This window comes from Oxyura jamaicensis, chromosome 4 (assembly GCF_011077185.1).
Source record: "Oxyura jamaicensis isolate SHBP4307 breed ruddy duck chromosome 4, BPBGC_Ojam_1.0, whole genome shotgun sequence".
NCBI classification, from domain to species: domain Eukaryota; kingdom Metazoa; phylum Chordata; class Aves; order Anseriformes; family Anatidae; genus Oxyura; species Oxyura jamaicensis.
The window spans coordinates 25,117,825-25,141,678 of record NC_048896.1 but is presented as its reverse complement, the minus strand read 5'-3'; the positions used below and the strand labels follow the sequence as shown (position 1 = coordinate 25,141,678).

The window sequence follows — 23,854 nt, the reverse complement described above, 5'->3', positions numbered from 1 at the left end:
ATTTTCTTCAGTGGGCACTGAGTCTTCCATTGTATTAAACTGGCATTACTGCAATAGGCAAGAACACGTGCGTTTCTGGGGCTCTCACAGATAGTGAGTATTCTGGGCTTTTCACCTGTAGATCATAAAATCACAGAATCGTAGAGTGGTTTGGGTTGGAAGGGACCTTAAAGATCATCGAATTCCAGCCCTCCTGCTATGGGCAGGGACACCTTCCACTAGACCAGGTTGCTCAAAGCCCCATCCAGCCTGGCCTTAAACACTTGCAGCAGTGGAACATCCATAACTTCTCTGGGCCATCTACCCTCTTTTAGTTTGAAACCATTCCCCCTTGTCCTATCACTCAGCTCCCTGACAAAGAGTCCCTGCCCAGCTTTCCTGTAGGTCCCCTTTAGGTACTGTCAGGCCGCTAAAAGGTTCCCCCCAGAGCCTTCTCTTCTCCAGGCTGAACATCCCCAACTCCCTCAGCCTGTCTTTGTAGGAGAGGTGCTCCAGACCCTTGATGATCGTAGGAGAGGTGTGCTGGCCCCTCGGTCCTCCTCTGGACTCAACAGCTCCTAAAACAGCCAATCTTGCCAATGCTTTCATTTCAGAGTTTATTTCCAGCCTTTGGATCATCTTTGTGGCCCTCCTCTGGACTTGTTCTAAAGATCAATGCCATTTGTGTGCTGGGGGCCCCACAGCTGAATGCAGTACTCCAAACAGGGTGTCATGAGAACAGAGTAGAGAGGGAAAATCCCCTCCCTTGACTCCTGGTCACACTTCTTTTGATGCAGCCCAAAATGCAGTTGGCTTTCTGGGCTGCAAGCGCACATTGCTGGCTTCTTCATTGTTGAGCTTCTCATCAACCGATACCCCCAGGTCCTTCTCCTGAGAGCTGCTCTCAATACATTCACAGCCCAGCCTGTATTTGCGCTTGGGATTGCTGTGGCCCAGGTGCAGGACCTTGTATTTGGCCTTGTTGAACTTCATGAGCTTTGTATGGGCCCACCTCTCAAGCCTGTCCAGGTCCCTCTGGATGGCATCCCTTCCTTCCAGCTTGTTGACCACACCACACAGCTTGGTGTCATCAGCAACTTGCTGAGGGTGCACTCGGTCCCTCTGCCCATGTCTCCAGCAGAGATATTAAACGGTGCCGATCCCAATACCAGCCCCTGAGGAACACCACTCATCACTCATCTCCACCTGGACATTGAGCCATTGACCTCAACTCTTTGAGTGCGACTATCCAGCCAATTCCTCACCCACCAAGTGGTCCATCCATCAAATACATATCACTCCGACTTAGAGACAAGGATACCGTGGGGGAACAGTGTCAGATGCTTTGTGCAAGTCCAGGTAGATGACGCCTCTTCCCCTACCCACCAGTGCTGTAACCCCATCATAGAAGGGCACCAGATGTGTCAGGCATGATTCACCCTTAGTGAAGCCATGTTGGCTGTCATCAATCACCTCCTTATTTATTAAAACATAAAAATAAAAACTGTTGGATCACCTAAGCGAAGAGGCAAAAGAGCTCACACATCCATTTGGGCGCAGGGCGCTGGGACCCTGTTCTCTGTAGTGACCAGTGACAGGACCGAGGGAACGGTGTCAGGCTGTGACAGGGGAGGGTCAGGCTGGACATCAGGAAGAGGTTCTTCACTGAGAGGGCTGTCGCGCACTGCAACAGGCTCCCCAGGGACGCAGTCACGGCACCGAGCCTGTCGGAGTTTAAGGAGCGTTTGGACTGTGCTCTCAGTCACATGGTCTGAATTTCTGTGTGGTGCCAGGAGTTGGACTCGATGATCCTTGTGGGTCCCTTCCAACTCGGGATATTCCATGATTCTGATTCTATGACGCTCGCTGCTGCTCCATCGCTCTGAGGGGGAAGGAGGCGTGCTGGGATCACACGTGTCTTTTCATATATTTCTATTTTTTCATACCCAAGCCCAGTGGGCAGGACAAGAAAATTCTCTCAGTAGGGAGAATCCTGAAGGACAAAGTTGAGGCAGTCCCAGCCCCCTCTCTGGGCGGTTTATTTGCAAGCAACTGAAGGTGCTCCCTGAGCTCAGTCCGTTCCCAGGTGCAAGACTTCACATTTGCCCTTGCTGCACTTCATGAAGCTTCTGAAATATTTAAGTCTTTATCTCTAGTAGCACATTAACTAAGGTATTAACTGCATCAAGCAGTTCCCACTGTTCTCAGCACCAAGTGCTGTCTGGTTTGAAATCGCCTTTATCTTCTGTGCTCTTTGAACACGATGCTGATTCTTGCATTGTTCTTCCACGTAGGTCATTGTTTAATGAAATCCAAAATGTGAAGTTGCTGAGTGTACCCTGGCATAAACAATATTTCTTTCTTATTTTCAGGCATACCCGGAATATCTTATTACGTACCAGATTGTGAAACCAGAAGCTCCCTCACAGACAGCAACAGCAGCAGAGCAAAAGACCTAGTAGCTAGAGATGGGTGAAGAAGGATATGAGTTCAGTCTTGGACTGGGTGGATGTGTGTTTCACAATATCAGTATCATGAAATTCTTAACCTGCAAATAAGCTGTATGTCTTTTATAAAGCATTGCTGTCTTGATGAATATGGTATGAGTAACTCTTGCATACTCAACTGCTACTGTTCCTTTTGAGGAAGGTTTACAAGAGACTGCCTTTTAATAATATATCTCAGGCTCCTAGTCTCTGCAGTTACCATGTGTAAAATAATGTTGTTTTGATCTAGACTTTGGCAACGTTGTGCAAACAGAAATCTTTTTCACAGCCATCTCACATGTTAAAGTTTCAGACACTACTGTTTGGGTTATTTTATTTGCAGATAAATTGCATTAAGCCCGTAATTTTCTTTTCAGCATGCAGCACTCATTTTATGTTTTCAAGAGATGTTAGTCAACTATTTATTTTCCTTTTGTATTCTGAAGTTGAGCCAGAACCTTCTTAAAGATATTTTGCACAAAGTCAAGTTGACTAAAACCATTAAAAATGAATAAGAATTTCATCTGAGAAGGGGCTAGGTCCGGTTCTTCAATATAGGGTGTTTTGCACATCTCTGAGCAAACAGTACTAATGAGTGAGTGGGACTTTGGAATGGAAACAAACCGTGTCAATTTGCTGCTTTGTGTAAATTGCCTGGGGGAACCCATAGGAAGTGTTTGGAAGTGTAAAAAAACAGCTCTTGTACTTGGAAGAACTTCATGGAGCAGGTCAGTGCCCTCCCCTGGTATCTCTAAAAGAACATTTCACAAGGCCGCTATTCAGGACGTGCGGTTTGTGAACTGTTCCCCAGTTACAGCGGCATACGGTTTTGCTGGAAGACGGGTGACAAGTCAGAAGGTTGCATGCACAAGAATGTGTCTGGGTCTCGTTCCTCTCTTTACTGAGACCCAGTAACGGGGTTTCAGGCTAGTAAGGGAGAGCGTTACAGCAGTTTCGTGTCACATCTGTGTGACACCAGAGCAGAACAGCTCAAGTGATTGGCAATTTTTTTAAAACACGGCTTTTACATTTTGATGAGAACAAACTTAAAAAAAAAATAATAAGTTAGCAAGTGGATTTGTTTACAGGCGTACCAGAGAGCAAAGGTAGGACGTATTCACCCTAATCCCCTTCCATGCAAGTTCCCAGGTTTATTTTGTTGGGTAGGAGAAAGTTATTTTTAATCATTGCATAGCAGAGCACCAAACAACGTCGTAAGTCTCCCTCATGAAGGATATAGATTTACCAAAAGTGGAGATCAATTTCTTTGTTTGAGTTGTTTTTACAGCTTCAGAGAAGGTTGAAAATCAAGCCATGTCAGTTTGTTTTTTGCTGGTGTTGTTGTTGTTGTTTTAAACAACCAGTGTCATGTGTTTCAGTGTTGAGCACATAATGGCTGGAGATAAAATGTTCCTTTGAACAGGCTGTACATTTCCCTGTCAGCCAGCACTGCTGAATAACTGATGATCCAGTTCATGCATTCGGGCTTTATCGCCCCTTAAGCAAGGAAATGACAGAATAGCGTGCTTTTAGTTTACAAAAACGTGCTCCCTGCAAGTGGGATTTGCTGACGTGTTTGGACAAAACAGACTTAAACCTGAAGAGCTTCTCACTTTCAGCTTTAAGACACGAAGTTTTCATTTTTAGCATTAAGACATTAATGTTGCAGCAGGTTATCCTCACAGAGGAATTTCCCCCGCTGTAAAATCAGTCATCTGATGCAGTCTGGCTACCTGCACATTGCCTGTTTGTAATATCTATAAAGAAAACCTTAGAAATAGCAATACACTAGCAGATCTTGAGCTTTGGATTGTATTTTTCTTGAGCTGGCACTGGATTTATGGTTTCCACTTCATTTTGTGACCTGATGAAATATGTAGCTTTGAAGTCCAAGCCAGGCTCTAGCCTAGATGTCCTTTTAAATCAAATATCATTGATAAAATCGGATGCTTGTATTTTGGCTACTTGTTTAATAGTGTTAGGGTTGGAAAGATCACCACTAGGCTTTGAAGATTTGTACTCATCATTTAAGTTTGGGGTTTGCTTTTAATTTAGTTAATAATGGAGTGGGGGGATGTGCCTATCTACACTAGGGTTTCAGATAGTGGTGTGAGTGTTGCTCACCATCCCCATTAGACATAGTTTTAAATGGTAAAAATTGTGCTGCTTAAGTGAGCAAAACGGTTCATGTGGGTGTGGAAGTTCAAAGCTTTACATCTTTGAAAAACAAGAACAAGCCGAAAACAAACAAAAACCCACCATGCTTACACCAGATTTTGTTCTTGTTTGTTGCTTCCTGTGTGCTAATTGAACTACATCTGGATTTCTTCGGGAGCCTTCAGCTTCTAGAGGATAAAAATACGCTGTTCAGTATTTTTGAACTGCCAGTGTTCCGTATCTGGTGTTCTGTGCAGAGTAAAGGTGCTGCGTGAGGAAAGCATTTTGCAGTGGCTTTTGTTTTGTAACGGCGTGATCTCCTTTCTGTTTGTGGCCCAACACAGAGGAAAGCCAGCTCTGATGAGACTGTGTGTCACAGAAGACTGCGCAGGAGCAGCGTGTGCCTTTGCTGGCGTACCTTGTTGTAGTTCCTTCCACAGCTTAAAACAAAGTGAGGATCTGCCCATTGGTATTAAAGTTCCCCATGAAAAACCTGATGGTGGTTTTGATGGTAGAGCTGCAGCTGGCAGACTTTTACAGTGCAGATGTTGCTGCCGCTGCTTGAGCCAAGGGAATTAACTTGAAGCCTCCTTCTTCTAGAGGAGGAGATGTGGCAGGTTGCCCCATCCCTTCCTGAAAAGGGCAGTCCACTGATACAGGGGTGCTCCTTTGCAGCATTGGGTCACCAGCGGAGAGTCACAGTGGGAACTGAGGATGCAAGAACACGCAGGGCTGAGCCGTCTCATAGGCTTGGGAGGCTGGGCACCTCCCACTGACTCCAGGAAGAGCTGTTACCCACGGGACATCATCTGGTGTACGCTGGGGAAGGAGGCAGTCGTCTAGTTGATCTATCCATGTCCTGCTGGGGAGGTGCTTTGAAACATCTGTGCAGCTTGTGGCAGGACTTCTGTAGGCAAGACAGAAAAATCCTTCACCATGTAGCGAGGACAGGAGGTTCTTGCTCTCCATTGCTGAAACTGTTTCCATGAGACAGAGGCATTAGGTACCTGGTGCAGTCTGAGTGCCATCAATAAAAATGCTGTTGGAATTGAAAACAGCACGCAGTACCTTAGTAAATTGTATCTTATTTTCTCATCCTTCCATCCACATGCCAATCGTATTGTGATCCCAGCTCCACGAAACTCCATTGTACAACTCCATTGTACTCGTGTCATCGTTTTGCAGCCACTTACTGCTCTCTAGTCCAAGGATTGAGAATTGTTTTTATTTTTCTGACCTCTTGTGTGTTGAATGTTTGCATGTGATGTGATCAAATTCCACTCCGTTCTGCAGCAGGAATTTATGCTGCCTGCAAGGTTTTATACTTTGCTAATGGAATACCCCAAAGCAAAATTTTACACTGAAACAGTAAGAAAGCCTCCCAAAATGTTCTGCGATGCTGTCTTTGGTGGGCAGTGGGCGCAGACCAGGTGTTGTACATGAATCTGAACAGCTTCTTGGGAAGGGCACCTTGGCTCTGGAAACCAGCCGGTTGTAACTGTTCGTTGAAGCCGTAAGCGGAGGAGATGCCTGCTCCCCACGAATGTGTGAAGTGCTGAGGGATGCTGACACGCTGTGCCACTGCACAGCCTGTCTACTTAGATAGCACCAGATCTTCCCAGAAAGTCTCCTGCATCCCTGCTGTGAAGGAACACCTCCTGTACGTGCACCACCTAGAATTTCCACGAGGGACTACGAAGAGAAATTATCCAGGGGCAGATTTTTCCAAAAGATGTGAAAAAAGGATGGGTCCCAACCTCAAAATAGGCCAGTTAGTTTTAACATCGCTAATCATTCTCAGAAGCTGCAGGTCATGAAGCGTGTGAATTTATTTTTGATGGGATTCTGTGATTCTCCCTTTCCATGCTGCTCAGAAAATCCAGCTCAGACATCCAGAGGGATGTGTATCCCGTGCACCCTTCGGTCATTTTAGGTTGTGCTGCAACCCTCCTGGGTAAGGCATGGCAAAGCGTGGATTCGGTTCACTCACAGGTAGCGACTTGGGAACCTTGGTAGACCTGAACCCCCTGACGGTCAGAGGCGGTGTCTTTGGCATAGTTAGGAGCACGCTCTCCTGATCTTTCAGAGCACAGAGTGGCAGCGTCCCCACCAATCTGAACTCGTATTAGGTACAAAGCCCAGAGAATGAGAGGACAGCATACGCTGCTTGAAACTCCTGGAGGAAGGTAAATGAGCCCCTGAGTCGGTAGGAAACGAGAAGCACATGCATTCCTGTTAACGCATAGAACCTGATGGCATATTGTTCGTCTGGCTGTGATACATCTAGTTCTGTCTTACTGAACCTCTCCCTGGCAACTTCCAGTGTTGGTTCCATTGAGTTGGTCACTAATGTAGCTTGATTAGAGCTCTCTAGTACAAGGTAATTTTGACACTGTTTCTTCTTAACACCTGCACTACTTGCTTCAGCTTTGGAAATTGAAGTATGTCCTTTGTTTTTCCCTTGCCACGGTCCTGTGAGCTTACGCGTCTTCATCGCTCCTTCTGCCAACCCCAACGGCAGTGTACCTGGGGGTTGAGTTTTTAGACTTTTTTATATAACTTGTCTTCATAACCAGCCTTTTTTATTTCCTCTCTTGGTTGCCACTTACCTGGAGCTGGGATATCATTTATTTATTTCCTCCTTTACCCTCTCTCTAAAAGAAGACAACGGGCAGGTTCTCAGCCTATCTACATGGTGGACCTTAGGTAACATCGTTGTAACAACTGAGTTTGAATTATAAATGTGCTTGGCTAAATGTCTGATCTGCAATACTTGTAATAGTTTAAAACTCAATAAATACATTTTTAACAGTTGCTCTGTAAAAGCCGAGTGTTTGCGCAAACTGCTGTTCTGGGAAGAGACGCTCCCGGTGGCCTTGGGACAAACCCGCTCCAGACACAACTGTTGAAAACTGATTTATTATTCTTTTCTCCAAACAGTTTGTTTTCTCCCTCCCTCAGGCAATAAATAAAAAGTTGTTTTCTAAAAAAAAAAAAAATAATAATTATAAAATAAAAGGAACAAAACCATACATATGTACACCAGCCACACAGGCATCTTGGGTTGGATTGGGCCGAGGGGGAAAGAGGTAAGGCTACATGTGGGTTGAAGATGGGGCATTTTCTGGGCTTGGGCCACAAGCAGAGGTGCACAGGTGACTGAGACCCTACAGTCCAGCTCAGGTGGATGAATGCTGTACAAAGAGCCTGGCCTGTGGCATGCACTGGTCATGGAGGGGGGGGGGGGGAATCTTGAAAGCAAGAGATGGAGGACAGCAATCAGAGTAATCAACAGCCTGGGTTGCTGCCCTTACCCCTTCTTTCTCTTCTTTAAACTACAGGAGGCTTGGCACAATTTGTATGGGAACCAGAGACCCAGAGTCCCAGTGGCCAAAAAAACAAAACCAAAACAACAAAACCCACGCATCTCTTAGCACTGCACCTCCCCTTCCATGCTCTCTTGGAAGCCTCTGGACTCCTAGCCACAGAGGCTGCTCTTCCCTCAGGAATGGGCTCAGACGGTGACTCGGGTTGCCTGCCAGCTCTTGCAGTGCCTCTTCCAGGCGCTGTCAGAGGTGAGGCTGACCGCAGGCACTCCTGTGTCACCGCTCCTGCTCGCCCTGAAGCCCTGCCTGCAGCAGCAGCGCTTGTTGCTCTAACTGAGGTAAGCAGCAGCTACCCCATGCACCTGTGTCTCCGTGCAAGAAGAGTCCTGTGCAATAGAAATAACGTAAGCTCCCTTTTCAACCCAGATGGAAAACCCAAATAAGGTAGGAATGGGATGGAAAGGGAGGTGTGTTTTTAATATAGAATAGGGATGGAAAGAGATGAAGACCAGGCACTTCAGGAAACCCGGTGTACTATTTTTCTCCTCCCCCAAAACTGCGCCTGGCCAATGTCAGGGTTTGCGGCTTTCACAACTTCCATGCTTTCAAGACATAAAAAGCAATAAAAGATGAGATGAGGTAAGAAATTTCTCTACGAAAAAGACATCGAGTCCGGGGTGAATGGCAGTGTCCAGCACTATTGCTTAACGTTACAGGGCTCCCTGCTCGCCTGCCCTCCCCACGCCTCCGCTACCTGCCTGGCCTCGGACCCTGAGCTAACAGCTGGGTGACATCGTGATGGGGCTGTGCAGGTACGGGAGGCTGCTGGGGGTGGCGTGGACGCCGACGGAAACAGGGAAGCTGAAGACAAACTGGGAGTTGGGGGTGGAGGTGGCCTTGCCCCGCTCCCGCAATGTCCCCGAGGGGCTGGCAGCTTCCACTGCGCAGGAGGTGGCCAACACCTGTGACTCAAACTGCAGCAGCTGCCCCATGAAGCTGAAGTTGGGGGAGATGATGCTGCGGCGCTGCTTGACGAATTCGAAGGCCTCTTCCAGCTTGACGCGCTTCTTCATCATCAGGTAAGCCAAGCAGATGGTGGCCGAGCGGGAGATGCCAGCCTGGCAGTGGACGAGGACCCGGCCGCAGCACTCCTTCACCGAGTCTGCAGGGCAAGAGAGAGACGTGAGGCTGACACCCTTCCAACGAGCCCAGCCCCTGGCCAACACACAGGTGACAGCAGACCTCCCACCGATGGAGCGCCTGGCCTGGCCTCTGCCAGAGCTCAGGCCCCTCTGAGCCAAAAACTCCAGGTCCCTGAGGCAGGAACCCCACCGTGGCCTCTCCCAGCTGGGTGGAAAACCACATGGACGCAGCAGCTCCGAGCAGGCACTCACCGATGTACTCGATTGCCTCCATGAACCACGAGCTGATGTCGGCTTTGTGGTTGTCCTCCACGGGGATGCACTTGTACTGGTAGTGCCCCTCGAAGTGGTTGGGGCAGTCGGAGGAGACGTTCAGCAGCGCCGTGATGCCCAGCGCGTCGAGCATGTCCCGCCGGGCAGCGTGGTAGGCGCTGCCAAGGTAGAGGAAGGGAAGGATTTCTACGGGGCCACCCTGTTGGAGAGGAAAACGACACGTGAGCGCCGGACGGCGCCGGGCGGGACACACCACCAGATGGCTTTGTAGGCCCAGAGCAACGCAGGAAGCTGGCACCTGATCCAACGTCCTCAGCAGGGCCCGGTTTTCGGAAGGAGCACGTGCTGCCTTTTCAGAGCTGTTAAACCCACTTCAGCTCCTCCTTCAGGATCAGCGGGGTCTGGATCTGTCTGCTCTCCAGGGAGCACAGAACGGCTGGCCTCGGGAGCACCGCCACGTGTTCCCAGGGGAGGAGAGGCGAGCAGCTTGCTGCCACGAGTGGGTCTCGGCTGGGGAAGGGCAGGGAGGCTGAAGCAGGACCCGACTGCAGTGTGGGAACGCAAGCAGGGAGCGGGCAAACCCACCGCACACGGGGTTTCTGGACCTACCTGGTCGTGAAGGGGAGTCCCACAGGAACTGAAGCCCAAATCCAGGGGCTCGGCGCTGCTGAGGGGTGAAATACTGCTCAGGGTCTTGGTTTTGGCACAGAACTCAGGATACTCGGAGGCAAAGCGCTCATAACCCCCTGCAATAAGAGAGACCAGAAGTGTTACAGCCACGTTCACAGCACCACGGAGCGGTACAGCTGGAGCTGACGCATCTCAGCGGGCCCTTCGCCACTAGATGATGCTACAGTGATGCATCGTGGCCTCCTGCCCCAGGGTGAGCAACCGGGCTCCTGGCAGGTAGGGGGGAAGCCCTGGAGCCCAGCTGTTCCCGTGGGCCACAGCTCTTCCATGCTCCTGGCTGCCCAAAGTCTACGCCCCAGGGTTTAGCCCCCTACAGACAGGCATCCTGATCCTCAAACCAAGGACAATGTTCTCGATGACAACAGAGAGAAGACTCGCTGCCAGCATCCTGACCTCAGTGGCTTCCCACACTACAGACCGTTCCATTTTCTACTTTCTCAGACATGGTAGTTCTGCCACAAAACCCTCCCAAAATCAAGGTTTTCTGCTGTCCCAGCCGAACCCTCCATCCCAGAGCCAGCAAAACAACAGGCGAGGGAAGCTCTGGCACCGTCTGGGTATGGCAATGCTACCACCACAGCACAGCTGCTCTCCAGAGAGGGATGTCCACTGCCTCCCGAGGAGTGCGAGTGAAAGAGCATCTTGCTGCTTCGACCCACTGCCAAGGAGATAAGCAGGGGTGACCTCTGATCTTCCTAATGGGCAGGCAAAACAGAGCTGCCACCTGTTGGCTTCCTGGGACAGGGAAACCGCGTTATTGTCTGCAGATAAACACCTCTGGGGAAATATCCTGCTGTCATTCAAATCAAATCAACAACCCTGACATCCTTGTAGAGTCTGATGTTGAGCCTAAAAAACAAGAGAAATTGGGTATTGTACTATCACCGCAGGAATCTAGCTGGACGAAGCGCCATGCTCCAGGATAGATGCCGAGGACACCCCCAGCTGCGGGGTCTGTGCTTGCAGATTTGAGCTTGTCAGAGCACGCGCAGCAGGACACATTCCCCACCACACCTTCGCTTTAAGACTGCACTGAGCAAGGCTGGATGTTCCAAAGACCAACGGGAATGAGAATATTAGCTCCCAGATAGATGCAAGCATATCCAGCAAAGCCACCCAGGAATCCTCTGGCAGCTAGAGACCAATCCGGCATCTTGATGACCTTTATGGCCTCCTTCCCCTCCACAAGGAAGGATTCTAGCAGAAAAATGCATATACACCATTAAACGTGCACTCCTATGAGCCGGGCAGTTTGCAGTGGCTGCATTTCCAGAAACTGACAGTGATTTGCAGTCCTGTTGGTTAGACTTGGAGGAGCACCCAAAAAACAAGCGTTCATTATAGACACCTTCCCCTGGATCTACCAGATCCCACTCTCGTGGCCATCACACCATCCTAAGACAGCTGCCTCCTTGAGCTTCCTCCTTGGATAGGCAACGTGACCCCTTCAACAAGTCAAGGGCTTCTCCTGAACGTTTCTCATCTCTTTCTAAAAGCCCGATTAGTGAAGCACCACGTTCAGCAGCTCCATCCAGTGCTGTGCAGTTCCCTTTGGGCTGTTCCCCATTATCACCTCTGACCACGAGATGCCTGGCTGTACGTGCAAAAGGGTCTGCAGACCCCTGCGGGATCCTCTGCTCAGGGACCACATTGCACAGGTGTCCATCATCAAACAACACCTGGCTGGGCTGTTTAACAGGGACCCTAACAGAAACCTGGCTTAAATACAACAGATCTGGGTTTTCTGTGCCCTGAACCCAATAAATTTGAATTTATGCACACACAATGCTAGGTTAACACGGGTATTACAAAATCAGAGCAAGCTGGATCATTCGAGTAGTTCCATGTGAGCAAGAGGTTTCAAGTGCTAGGACAGCTTCTAAGAGCCTGTTCCTCAACACAACATTTTTGTTTGTTTGGTTTTTCCTTTGAAATACAGGATCAGTAACCCCAAACAACCTCACTCAAGAACAATGGAAGCATCAGAAGCCCTCAACTGACCCAGGCCATCCGTGAAGAACGGCATTTCCTGCCGCATGCACAGCTCCCAGTACTGTGACAGCTCATGGCACAGCACCCAGAAGTGCGTTCCCCAGTGAGCACTCGCTGTGCAAGCACTCCCTCAGCAGCACATCGTATCGCAGCCTTAGAACAGCTCCTGCTGGTTTTACTGTAGCTAGCACAACAGAAACGTTAGCTCCTCCATCCATCAACCCTCTTAGTGGATCTGCTGCTCTGTGTATGTGCGTTCTCACCCCTGCTGTAAGTAAACCAGGGAATAAATTAACTCTCAGGCTATAAAAATAAAATACAAAACAAAACACAGAGCTCATTCAGGAACCCAGCTGAGCACCCGCCTCCCCTAAATCATCTGATGGCAACCCTCAGGACCAGCAACTCCAACTGTTCGCAGCACCACGTTTAATACATGCTGATGCTGGGAGCATTGAGGAAGAGGGGAGAAAAGCCCCGATTGCAGCTGTAGTAGTGAAAGGAGCACAGAGGCAATACCGGGGGTCTCCCCACTGCAAGGGGACATTGGCATGACAGCAGGTTTTTTGGTGTTTTTTTTTTTGCGGGGGGGGACCAAGTACCTTTTCTGTACCATCAAGCCAGGGATGAACAAAGAGGGGGAGATCCTCCCTCTTCCATTTGCTGCACCTTGAGCCCGTGGATTTTGCCCGTCGCCCCCAGCACTGAGAACATCAGCCCCGGGCAGCAGCAAGGGGCTCTCTCAGCCCTTGCTGCCTCCCACCCCACCGCCGGCTGCGCCCTCCAGCCGCCTCCCCCGTGGTCCTGGCAGCTCGGGGAGCGGGGACTCGCCCCGGGGACACTCGGGGACCCCCGGGTCAGAGGGCTGAGAAGCGGGGTGGGGGTGGGGGGCTGAGAAACGCCCCCCCCCCCCTCGTTTCCTTCCCCCTCCCCCGGTACCTGCGAGCAGGCGGATGTCGGCGCGCGCCGAGTCGCGACGGAGCGCGCGCACCACCAGCGCCACGGTGCTGTCGTCGCGCAGGGCCTCGGCGCGGGGGCTGCGCTCGTCGTACACCACCACGGCGGCGTACAGCCCGGCGCGCAGCCGCGCCCGCACCTCGCCCTCGGCCGGCAGGATCTGCTCCAGGCTCACGGCCCCCTTGGCCCTCCGCCGCACGATCGTGTTGCAGCGCACGTTGAGCGCCCCGCGGATGTGGCCGGCGCTGTGCGCCAGGAAGGGGCGGCAGTCCAGCACCAGGCACCGCCCGGGGCCACCCGAGGAGCCCCCGGGGCCACCTCCACCGGGCCCGGGGCTCGCCTCGTCGCGGCCCACCAGGCGCCGCAGCGCGCTGCCCTCCATCTCCCGCAGCCCCTCGGTGGCCACCATGGCGGTGGCGGCGGCGGTGGCGCTCCCGCACCCCCCGGCACCGCGGAACCTTTACTACCCCCCCCCCCCCCCCCGCCCCGCCCCGCCGTGCCGCGCCGGGCGCATGAATGGACGGAACGCGCGTGAATGATTGGGCGCGGGCGACGTCACCGCCTCCATTCATAAAAAAAAAAAAAAAAAAAAAAAAAAAAAAAAAAAAAAAACGGCACCCCCCCCCGGCCATCTCCCCACCGGGGGGGTTTTGTTTATGGGAGGGGGGGGGGGGGGGGGGTGGGGGGCGGGGGGACCCCCGGGGGGCCCCCTGTTTGCACCCCCCCCCCCCCGCCTGGTCTCCCCCCTTCCTTTCTCCCCTCCCTCCTTTCTCCCTCCCCTTCACACAAACACACACCGCGGGCACGTGCGCTCACGCGTGCACGCGCACAGCCCGCTGGGCGCACATATGCGCGCACCCACGCGCGCGCGCTCGCGCGCTTCTTTGTCCCGTGGCTCTCGCTCATGCCTGACCGGCCGGCAACGCAAGGGGCATCAACCCTTCTGAAAGCTCCGCAGGGTCCCCCCGACCAAATGTCTGCCGCCGCCACGCTTTCCTTTGTCAGAAAACGACGGCTCGTTAGCTGCATAAAGATACTAAAGCACCCAGTCCACTGGAAGGCTCTCTGTTTTGATTCCTTACGCGGGGGAGCCCCATACGAGGCTAAAATACAGAAGCGAATTCGCAGCCCTGAAGTGACGCCCGGAGGACCTTCCCGTAACCACCACCCAAACACCACCGGTCATTTAATCCAGAATTCCTCTTTGGGGCTGCTTTCAAACCAAAGCTTTGATGCGAAACCCCGTGTCGGTAGCTGTGACGGGGCCATTTCCTGAAAACAGGCACTACCAGTCCCTAATAAGTCTGTTTCAGAGAGCGCCAGAAGGTGCTCATCTACCACTACATGGACCTGGAAATGGTGAGAGAAAGGTTAAGGGTTTATCCAAGCCCATCTGCCCCAGTCATTGCTTTCCACAGAGGGCAGCGTTTGAACAGGCGGGTTGAATTCCCCTCCTCTGCACGCACATTAGCTCTTTATTTGGGTAAGGCAAGGTAACACCTTGCTGTGTGTGCCTTCGTGGGAGGGATCCAGCCTACCGTGCACGTTGAAGGCCTAAAGCTGGTGCCAGTCCTGTGGCCTGGATCTGCCTCTCCCTCACAGTCTGTTCTCTGACTGCCACCAGGTTCTCCCCTACGTACGTGTCAGCCTGCTCGTTGCACTCGTGGCTTTCATGTGCTGTGCCAACCCTTCTCCAGGCGAGCCAAACCCAGCAGCTGGCTGTGGGGCCCTTGGTGTGATACACCCCCTCTGTGAACATATTTGAACCTGTTACCTAACGCAGTAGGGATGGGAGGTTAGTTTGCTCTACTCCAATATGAGCCAGACTCAAGGAAAGAAGAAACCCGTTTCTACTGACGTAAGCCAGACGCTGATTTCCAGCGAGAGGCCAGGGACATGCTTTCTTCCTGCAAGTACAGCTATCAATGAGATCAAATGGCTCAAAATGAGAAGCTGATTTTGACCTAAAATCACACTCTCATACCAATGTGACCTGACCTCAAGTTGGACTGGTGAAGATGTCTCAAGATGTTTTACTCGAGAGCTAATGCCAAGATATGCCTTCTTCTTTGCTCCTCTTGGGCAGATGTCAACCATTCCCATGCGATAAGCTAGACTGCTGTCTTCAATGCCTTCTGCACTATTAACTCCTGCTTTGATACTGAAATTGCCTGACCAAGGGCACAGAGAATATGTCCTTGAAGCCAGGGCCTGACAGGGCCTAGTTTTTCCTATGTGGACCAAACTGGTCTGAGGTGGGAGAGGAAGGGAACACTGACATCAGTAGAAGGAAGAAATTCGGCTACCTGTCCCTCGCTGTTTTCATGAGCACTGATAGAAGATATTATCTCAGGACGGAGTATGGATATACATGCATGTGCCCATGCCTCCGATGACTTCCAGGTGCTTCCACATGTTTTCGTTCCACTCCCAGCTGTTCATCTCTTTATGTCTTTAAGGAGGTGGCAGGTTCCCAGCTCGGATTTACTGGAAGATGAAATGCACCTGGCCGGGCTGCTGGGAATGCCATCATGCACCTACACCAGTCGTTCTCCTTGTTGGTCATGTATGGCACTGACACTGTGGTAGTGCACCCAAAGGTAGAAGAGGGACAAAAACCATACCAAGTTGATGTCACCCAGCCAGGATCCACCACTGTAGGGCTCTCCCTTGCCACAATTAGCTCAGAAGGAAATCCTTAACTTTGTCCACAGAGGCACTACAACGGGGCAACCAAGAGCCATCAGAAAAGCTTGCAAGGCAGAAACCACAAGGCAAAAGAAGCAATGCCATTACCTGAGGAAAGGGAGGCGTTGGGGGAGAGAGAAGTCCACACAGCTTCATTTCCTGACTTTGCAATCCTGGAGAAGTGTGAAAGCTAATGTTCCTGGCAAATGGCATCTCTGTAATGCAAACTGAAATATATCCTGCTGGAAAACAAACAAGAGAGAAGGGGTGGGGTGGGGGTGGAGGGAGAGGGACGAGGAGGGAGCACAAGAGACATTCATTTCCTTCGCAACGGATTCAAAGAATCATCTTTTATAGTGCCCTGGCCAGGAGAGGCAATTGTGGAAGGAGGCTGGAGGGAAATGAATTGTCAAAGAGGCAATATTTGGATGATTAAATGTCAATGTGTACCTTGAAATAAGGAAAAGGAATTTACACCTCAGCTCACTGTGGAAGTGAAAACCAAATTAGAGCCAGGCTGTAAATTTGCCAGCCAATAGATACCAATTTATTTGGCTATCTAAATGCCCAGAGAAATGGTGAAACACGATTCCCCCAGGTGGCCAAGGGCTGCTGGGGGCAGCTGGCAAACTGCTGAGTCCAGCAAGCCCTCTGGGCTCCTCCTGGCTTTCCTGGCTCTCCTCCCCTGGCTCCTGCCCCCACTGCACACGTGTGGGGTGCTGGCATGCTGCTTCACTCTCTGTGTCTCAGCTCCCCAGCAGATGTGCCTGCCTTGGTGCCACCTGGGCTTGAAGACAGGCTGGTATTTCGTCAAGATGCAGTTTTCCCAAGAGCCTGTTTCCCCCCTTCCTCCTGGTCAGACAATCTGCCAGCTGTATGGAGAAAGCACCGAGCTGTACGCCTGCTTCCCTCAGCGTGTGGCAGAAGCTGCAGCGTAAGGAAGCTGCCATCATCCCTCAGCAGCTCCCAGCTGTTAGCTGAAGGGCTGAGTGATTTGTCCTGTTGTGCTCAGAAAGTCTGTGGTACAAAAGAAAGGAGGAATTGAGGTCCTACAACTTGCAAGGCTGAGCTCACCCACAAAACCTAGCCTTGCTGGAATGCCACAGGGTCATTGCTCCCTTTTGTCCCTATGCAGCACCTTGCTGTGCTCTTCTTGGCATCTCTCTCACTAATTTTTCATCTGGGGAAAGCTTCCTCCCCTCAGTGAAGGGCAGTAGAGCAGTGAAAGAGTTAACAGAGTCACGTTAATGCATTCATGTTCTCTTTTTCTTTAGGGCATGCTTGCATATTAATGTAGGGGAATTGCAATGAACCTGTCTAGGGAGGCTAAAGGGAAAATTATGCAATGTCGGATGAGAAGGTGGAGGAGGGGATAATGCTCACTTCCAGTGTTTTCCTCTTCCTCAGCTCCCTCTTGCCCAGCATGAGACAACCTGGGAGTGAGGGGAGTACCTGGACACAGGTCAGGACTTGGCCCCACCTGCATGCCTCCTGCACTGCCTTCCCACGGGCTTGCTAAGCCCGTGACATGCACCCTGGACATGCTTTTATTTTAAAACCGGAGCCACAAAGCAGAAAGGTTGAGAGATCTGGAGCTGTTCAGCCCGGAGAAGGCTCCAGGGTGACCCCACTGCAGCTTTCCAGTACTTAAAGGAAGCTTATAAAATGGATGGAAAGCAACTTTTTGCTTTGGCAGATAATGCCAGGACAAGGCGGTGTGGTTTTAAATTGAAAGAGGGGAGATTTAGGTTAGATGTTAGGAGGAAAACTGCAAAGCCCTGAACAGCAACTCCAAAGCCTCTGACAGCACGTGAAAAATGCGAGAAGCCCTGCCAAGTCTGCTTTCTCTGCCCTCTGACAAGGCCTATGTTCATAATCCCTACTCCAGTGAATCACCCTACAGATCTTATCTCACGAAGTATAAGTATTCTTGCTCTTGCCCTGCAGTAGGTGAAAGAGTGAGGGTTTATATTCGTGGAGAAATCAGCTGTCAATCAGCTAGGTAGGAGACTAATAACCGGGCTCCTAATCTGTATAGATGAGGGGATGGAAAAGGAAGGCTTTACTGCTGAAAGCAAAGGAGCCCATTCTCAGAAGAGCCATGGGTGCTCCATATACTCACATGGCTGCAGCTGGATTTTGCCTATGCAAATCTGATCGGGGCAGGACACACTCAAATTAGCCGGATGCAAAGTGGTCCAAACCATCTTCTGCTTCTGGTTTGGTTTACTCTCTCTCTACCTTGTCTTTTGCCACGGCCTCCTCCCTTCCTGCAAAAGTCAAAGTGACTCAAACCACATCGGATGGAAAATAAGAGCTCTAATCCAGCAGAGTCAATGAACAGCAGCGGGATTTTAGGAGGGTATAGCTTCTGCTAGATGATTAGCTGAGGCTCTTAATTCAGGCTGCATGGGGGTGGGGAGGTCCACATCAGGCCTAATTGCTGTTCGTGGGAACTGTAATTGCCTCCTCAAAATGCCCATGCCCTTTATTTAGGGTCTGTTTGGTTTGGTGGAAAGGTGCAGGGGGACACACTCTGCAGTGCTTAGGGGCTGGCTGCTGGGGGCATTTCCAAGGACCAGATAGTGGGTGAGGGCCAGCGGATCTAACATGTCACTCCAGCTCTGGTTGGGCTGGAAATGAAATATTCACTGCTGGAAATGAAATGCTCACTGCTGAACATTTCTACAGTCTTGGTGGACAAGGGCAAGCCACACCAGTAATCTACTTCCTGACACGAGTTGGCACGAGCTGTCCTTGACTTTTAGTCATTTTTTTGATGCATCCGTCGTGCTGTGCCAGCTGTCAGAACCCATCAGTGCCCTGTGCCCACCTCCTGCTCTCCTGCCTTCTCCAAAAGCCCCGACGCTGGTCACATTCCAGACATCAGGCTGCACACGGTCTGTATTCATGTTATGATGACCATGGGTTATAAAACAGATGTAGAAGTGAGGTGGGTAAAACAAGCATGAGGGAAAATCCCAAACTTTCAAGGGCTTCCCTCAGGGATTAAACTGATATTTTCAGCTGCAGAATTTGGCGTCGCAGCAGAGCCACAGAAGAGCAAGCTGATCCCCTCCTCTCAGTGTGCTGCAAGACAGATTCAGTGTAAGGGACCAGCTTTGGAAATTATTACGGCGGAAACCGGTAAGGCATGTGGTGGCATTTAATCTTTAACACAACCTGTGACTTTTTGCCTCTAACGCCTGTTGGATCAATCACATGTGGCAGTGAAGCCAGAGCTCACTCCTGAAAGCTCACTGGCCCCAGCTCAGTCTTTAATCCCAGGTGTGCAGATCCCAGCAGACGCCTCCTTTAGGGACATCGCTGTTTGCAAATTGAAAGAGAAGTGCCTCACTTACATCTCCTGGTGCTTGGCTGAGCGTCGGGCCTCTACGACAGGGCTGACGCTGGGCTTTGAGTAATGCTTGTTGCTGGGAAGAAGGAGTTAGGGAAGAGACATTTTTTCCCGTCGGCTTAGGATCGGAAATAAGACACTGTTATATAAGTGTGGCTGCAACCTATTTATACATCGTGTCAGACTCACGCAGTCAGACGATGAATGACAAATCTTGCACTAATTTATACAAATGTAACAGTGGTCCATAGCTGAGTTCAGAAGCAGCAGCGAAAATGCATGCCATTGTATGTCAGCAGTAAGTGGGACTCCCCTTCAAGTTATACCGAGGGACGGGTGATTTTTGTGCCTGCTTGACAGTGTTTCTCGTAGAGGCACACTGGGTGCACAACCAGACAAAATCCCAAATCAGGTTCAAGTTTAAAGCCAGGTTGTTGTTTTTTTCTCCATCACCTTCCAGCCTCGGCTCCGCAAACAGTTGGATACCACTGCTTCTGCCAAGATCCCTCTCAGGGCAACTCTGCTGGCACCCACGGAGACCTTGGAGACCTGAGCACCGCAGCCATTCATGGGAGGCCATGGCAAGAGGAGAAATTCTGTGGGCGTCCTTTGTGCTTCTGGCTAATCTCCCTTCCCTGCCTCACAGAAGATTTCAGCTCCCACTGAGCTTTCTACAGAAATCCAGAGGGGACACATGGCCCTGGCCTGTCACGGCCCGCTGTTCCTCACCAGAGACAAAGCAGCCACAGGGTCAAGCATGGATGGCCCGGGGGCTCAGATGTGACTGCAGCTGCTGTGGAGATTTCCTCTGCACCCCCAGCAGAGCCCCGTGGCTGATTCACCTCTTGTCGGAGCACATCAGGCATTGAGTCACCCACAAAATGCGTCAGATCCCTGTGTCTGTGGAGGGCTTCACGGGCTTTGCCCCCAGCACCCCCACTGGATGTTGAAGCTGGGCCTTCTCCAGGAGGGGACGTGGATGGGAAACCTTTGCTGGCAAGGGTCTGTCCCTGCAGAGGAATGTAAAACGAGGCTCGACAGCTCTCTCAGACTCCTGTGATTTGCATCTCAGTGATTTCCTCTGCGATGATAAATACCTTGTAAAAACAAGACCTGAGAGGAGAAAGGCCTGACCCTGCCGGCTCTGCAGTCATGACAAGTCCCTGGTAGCTCCGGAGGCACAGAGGGAAGAAGGCCTTGGGCTTTCATGCCACTGCCAGATGCTTTGTGGCCAAAACTGACTTCTGCAGCAGTCGGCATGCACACGGATAGGCACGTGCCAAAGCGTGGCTGGCAAGAGCTTAAGACCCTGAAAATCTCCTTGAGGAGAATTCTCCTTCTGCCCCTTGTTTTGGAAGAGGAACAGCAGATAAAGTAGGTCTGTCTGCTAAACAGATGACTTCAGTACATGTCCTGGCCAACCCAACAGCAGTGGGAGCCCTGGAGGGATGCCTGAGCTCCAACCATAACGTAGGGGTACAAAAAGTCCACCTACACCAATGACCTGGTTGCAAATGCACTTAGCAGCAGGCACCTTGGCAACAGCACAGACCAGGGCAAGCGAGCCAGCGCTTCCCAGCTGACTCTTCCAGTCTCAGGCAATTTGTGCCCAGGGGACTTCCTGAGCCAGCACTGGGATCTCTGTCCCTAACAATCTGCCGTAGATGTTTCCTCCATGAATAGACCGAGGTGCTTTTTGAACTCATGCAAATGCTCAGCGTCCGCAGCATCCTGCAGCAAGGAGTTCCTCCGCTTCCTTGGGCAAGAGCCACTTCCTCGGGCTGGCTTTGAACTCACCACTTCCTTGCTTTGCTGCTCCTCCTTGCTTCTGTCCTGGAAGAGACGGGCGTTTCGTGCCTCTCTCCCTCCAACCGTGGGAGCAGAAAAATAGCATTTCGCTTGCTGCTTTCTTTGGGAAACGTGCCCTGAATTAACTGACCAGAACAAAGTTTAATTCTGTCCAACTGATTCAGAAAAATATTGCCCCCTTTTTTGCAGCCTGTTTGAATTATCACATGAAGGATGCATAAACAGGTCTCTACTTGGCTTCCAGAGAGTGCTGCTCACTAATTAATGTAAAATATCACCTAATAATTTTGTCGGCACATCATCTTCTGAGAAAGATACTGGATAGTATCTTTCCATGGAGCTCTTACCACGCTCTTCTCAGGGGATGGGAGCAATTTCTGGAAGTCCTCCCGTGATGTGTGAGCGCTCTCCAGGTTGATAATTATTCAAACCCTGTCATATTCTGAGCTCCAGCGTGGTGAGCTCATGGCATGTAAGACCTAAGACATAACCTGTGCACGTTTGTGCTGGTGGCCTCTGTCAACACACACTCGCTGGTGGATATAGTAAAGGGAGAAGTGATAAAGTGATCACCTCCAAATGGAAAGAGGAATGAATAGGAAGTCTCTAGCAAGCTTTACGTATTGTTTCAAGCTTATACAAAGCAAAATATACCTGTGAGTCAAGCCATGTGCACACACAGACGTGTATGCATTGCAAATATCGGTCCTTGGGTGTGTTCTTGCCTATTTTCAGCATCACTGCCACACGCCCCCAGCGCACGGCTCCAGCGACACAGCCCCCGCCATCTGTTTTGCCAGGACAGCTGGCAGATAGCAGAGGCCAGCACGAACAGCCTGCCTCCCTTGGCACCAGGTACTGCCAGACTTACTGAGAAAGGTGATTTCAGCCACGCCCGATGAAAGCCACTCACTGCCCCAGGAGGCACTGTAAGGGTGGGCACCAAGGCACCATGCTCCCCCAGCCCTACACCAAAACCCTTCTCTGCTGCAGGGCAGCGTGGTCCCAGGGCAGGAGAAATCCACAGGAACATACATTTTAACCCCGGCATTTCAGCAGGGAGAAGCTACAGGAGAGCTGTCCAACCTGGTCTTCCTGGGGGTACTTTCCCTGGGTAGGATCTTTTTTTTTTTCTTTTTTTTTTTTTTTCTTTTTTTTTCCTTGTTTTATTTTAAAAAATGAAATATTCCTCTAACTCTTTCAGCATCCTTGGTGTGACTACCACTCAATGGCTGAGAGCGCAGTGAGCAGTGATGCTGAGCACAAGGAAACCCTATCAGAGGGAAATGCAAAGGGGAGGAGGAAGGGAGGCCAACAGCAGAGCCCTACGGGCTCGCTGAAGGTCAGGGCAATGGTGGCAAAGCACAGGAAAGAGGAAGCAAAAGAAAAAAAAAAGAGGAACCACCAGCCCCCTGGGAAAGGTGTGGAAAGCCACATCCTCAGTGCCTCAGTGCATTTATCCTGGTGTTGGCTGAGATAGAGTTAGTTTTCCTCCCAGCAGCTGGCACGGTGCTGTGTTTTGGGTTTAGGATGAGAATAATGCTGATAACACACGGATGTTTTAATTCTTGCAGAGCAGTGCTTACACTAAGCCGAGGACGTTTTGGCCTTTCATACCACCCTGCCAGTGAGCAGGCTGGGGGTGCACAAGAAGCTGGGAGGGGACAGACCCAGGACAGGAATTTTTTCCCCAATTCTCTCCCTTATCCAACGGGGAGGGGGGTGGGCTGAGTGAACGGCCGCGTGGTGCTGAGCTGCCTGCAGGGTTAGGCCACAGCAGCGCTGCTTTCAAATGATGCCTTAAAACAATGGCCCGGCCGGTTCTCACAGAGGTAGCCCTGAGACCACCACAATGGAAACAGGGGCTCGCAGGATTTTCCTGGGGGAGGGGCAGGCCCATCTGCCAGCATCAGCGATGCCACCAGGCGGCTTCGTTTGAAGAAGGGAAGCCGAAACAATTTACCCAGAAGCAGGGACCTCAGCTGAGCTACCGCCACGCTAAGGGAACCTCATTAATCGGGATTAGTGCTTGGGATCCCCCACTGATGTCAAAGCCAGAGGGGCGACTGCAGCCCACTGTGGTCCCTGCACACTCCCTGTGCAGTGTGCTGGCTTCTGTTCCACTCGAGACTCCTCCTGGGGTTAGGAGCATAGTATAAGATAAAAGAGGAAAGGGAAATTCCTGACGGAAGGGCTTTCCAGAGCTCTCCATCCTGGCAGAGGTGGCATTTGTTTGGTTTTGCAACGGGTCACTTCACCCCCAGGGGAGATTTCTGTAAATGTGGCCATGCGACAGCTTTACAGAAGGATGTTGAGATCCACATACAGCTCCTGCAGACCTGCTGGGCCAAGGGACAACCTGCCTGCCCTTCCCTGCCTGTATTTGGAGAGCAAACAATTGGCAAGGACATGCTTTTGCTTCCTGATGTGGGTGCTGGCCTCCCCGTTTCTGTGTGCTTGTGAAAATTAAATTCTCATGAAACCTACTGTGATAATTTGTCACCCTTCCCTGGGTGTTACACACGTCCCTGTCAGCTTTGCTGATGGACAGCTAAGGAAACCCACCCTGCATCACTGAGTCGTCCTGGCTCATCCTGTCCTGCCCCGTCCATCATGAATGTGCAGCGGAGGAAGAGTCCACTTAAAGCGCTCTCTGTTTTTCTGAATTTCCTTGATAGAGCCTGTTGGGGGGAAAAAAATAGCTATGACAAAGCACTAGGGACTGTGAGGAGCCTGGAAACAACAATAGTATCAGGGAAGAGAATCCTTCCTCTCTGAGGAAGTGCAGCCTGGACATACAGCAAACACTGGTGAACGTGTACCCACAGCTGTGTTCTCGTGAGAAAAGGAACTGGTACTGCTGTTTTAGTTATACACAGTAATTTTTAGTTATACATATGAATTGGTAATGCTTTATTTTATTATTTTTTATTTTCATTTTTTGTGGCAGTCCCACTGATTTGTGGTGAGGGTGTTTTGGGGCACACACATCTCAGC

General features: G+C 50.9%; 2 protein-coding genes across 2 annotated transcripts in view; one reads left to right on the top strand and one right to left on the bottom strand.

Annotated features, from left to right (window-relative positions):
- Positions 1-7,436, top strand: part of TNKS (tankyrase) — a 128,044-nt gene extending 120,608 nt beyond the window's left edge. Inside the window, exon 28 of the mRNA XM_035324290.1 lies at positions 2,352-7,436. Coding sequence (XP_035180181.1) covers positions 2,352-2,438 — 87 coding nt within the window. The 3' untranslated portion in view covers positions 2,439-7,436. The remainder of the gene's footprint in view (positions 1-2,351) is intronic.
- Positions 7,437-7,586: 150 nt separating this feature from the next.
- Positions 7,587-23,384, bottom strand: DUSP4 (dual specificity phosphatase 4). Its single transcript, XM_035323615.1, has 6 exons — positions 23,380-23,384; positions 15,309-15,314; positions 12,985-13,433; positions 9,973-10,109; positions 9,343-9,562; positions 7,587-9,110 (listed from the first exon to the last, which is right to left on the bottom strand). Exons 3-6 carry the CDS (start codon positions 13,409-13,411, stop codon positions 8,725-8,727), a joined length of 1,170 nt encoding a protein of 389 aa, XP_035179506.1. The 5' UTR covers positions 13,412-13,433; positions 15,309-15,314; positions 23,380-23,384; the 3' UTR covers positions 7,587-8,724.
- Between the last annotated feature and the right edge of the window lie 470 nt (positions 23,385-23,854).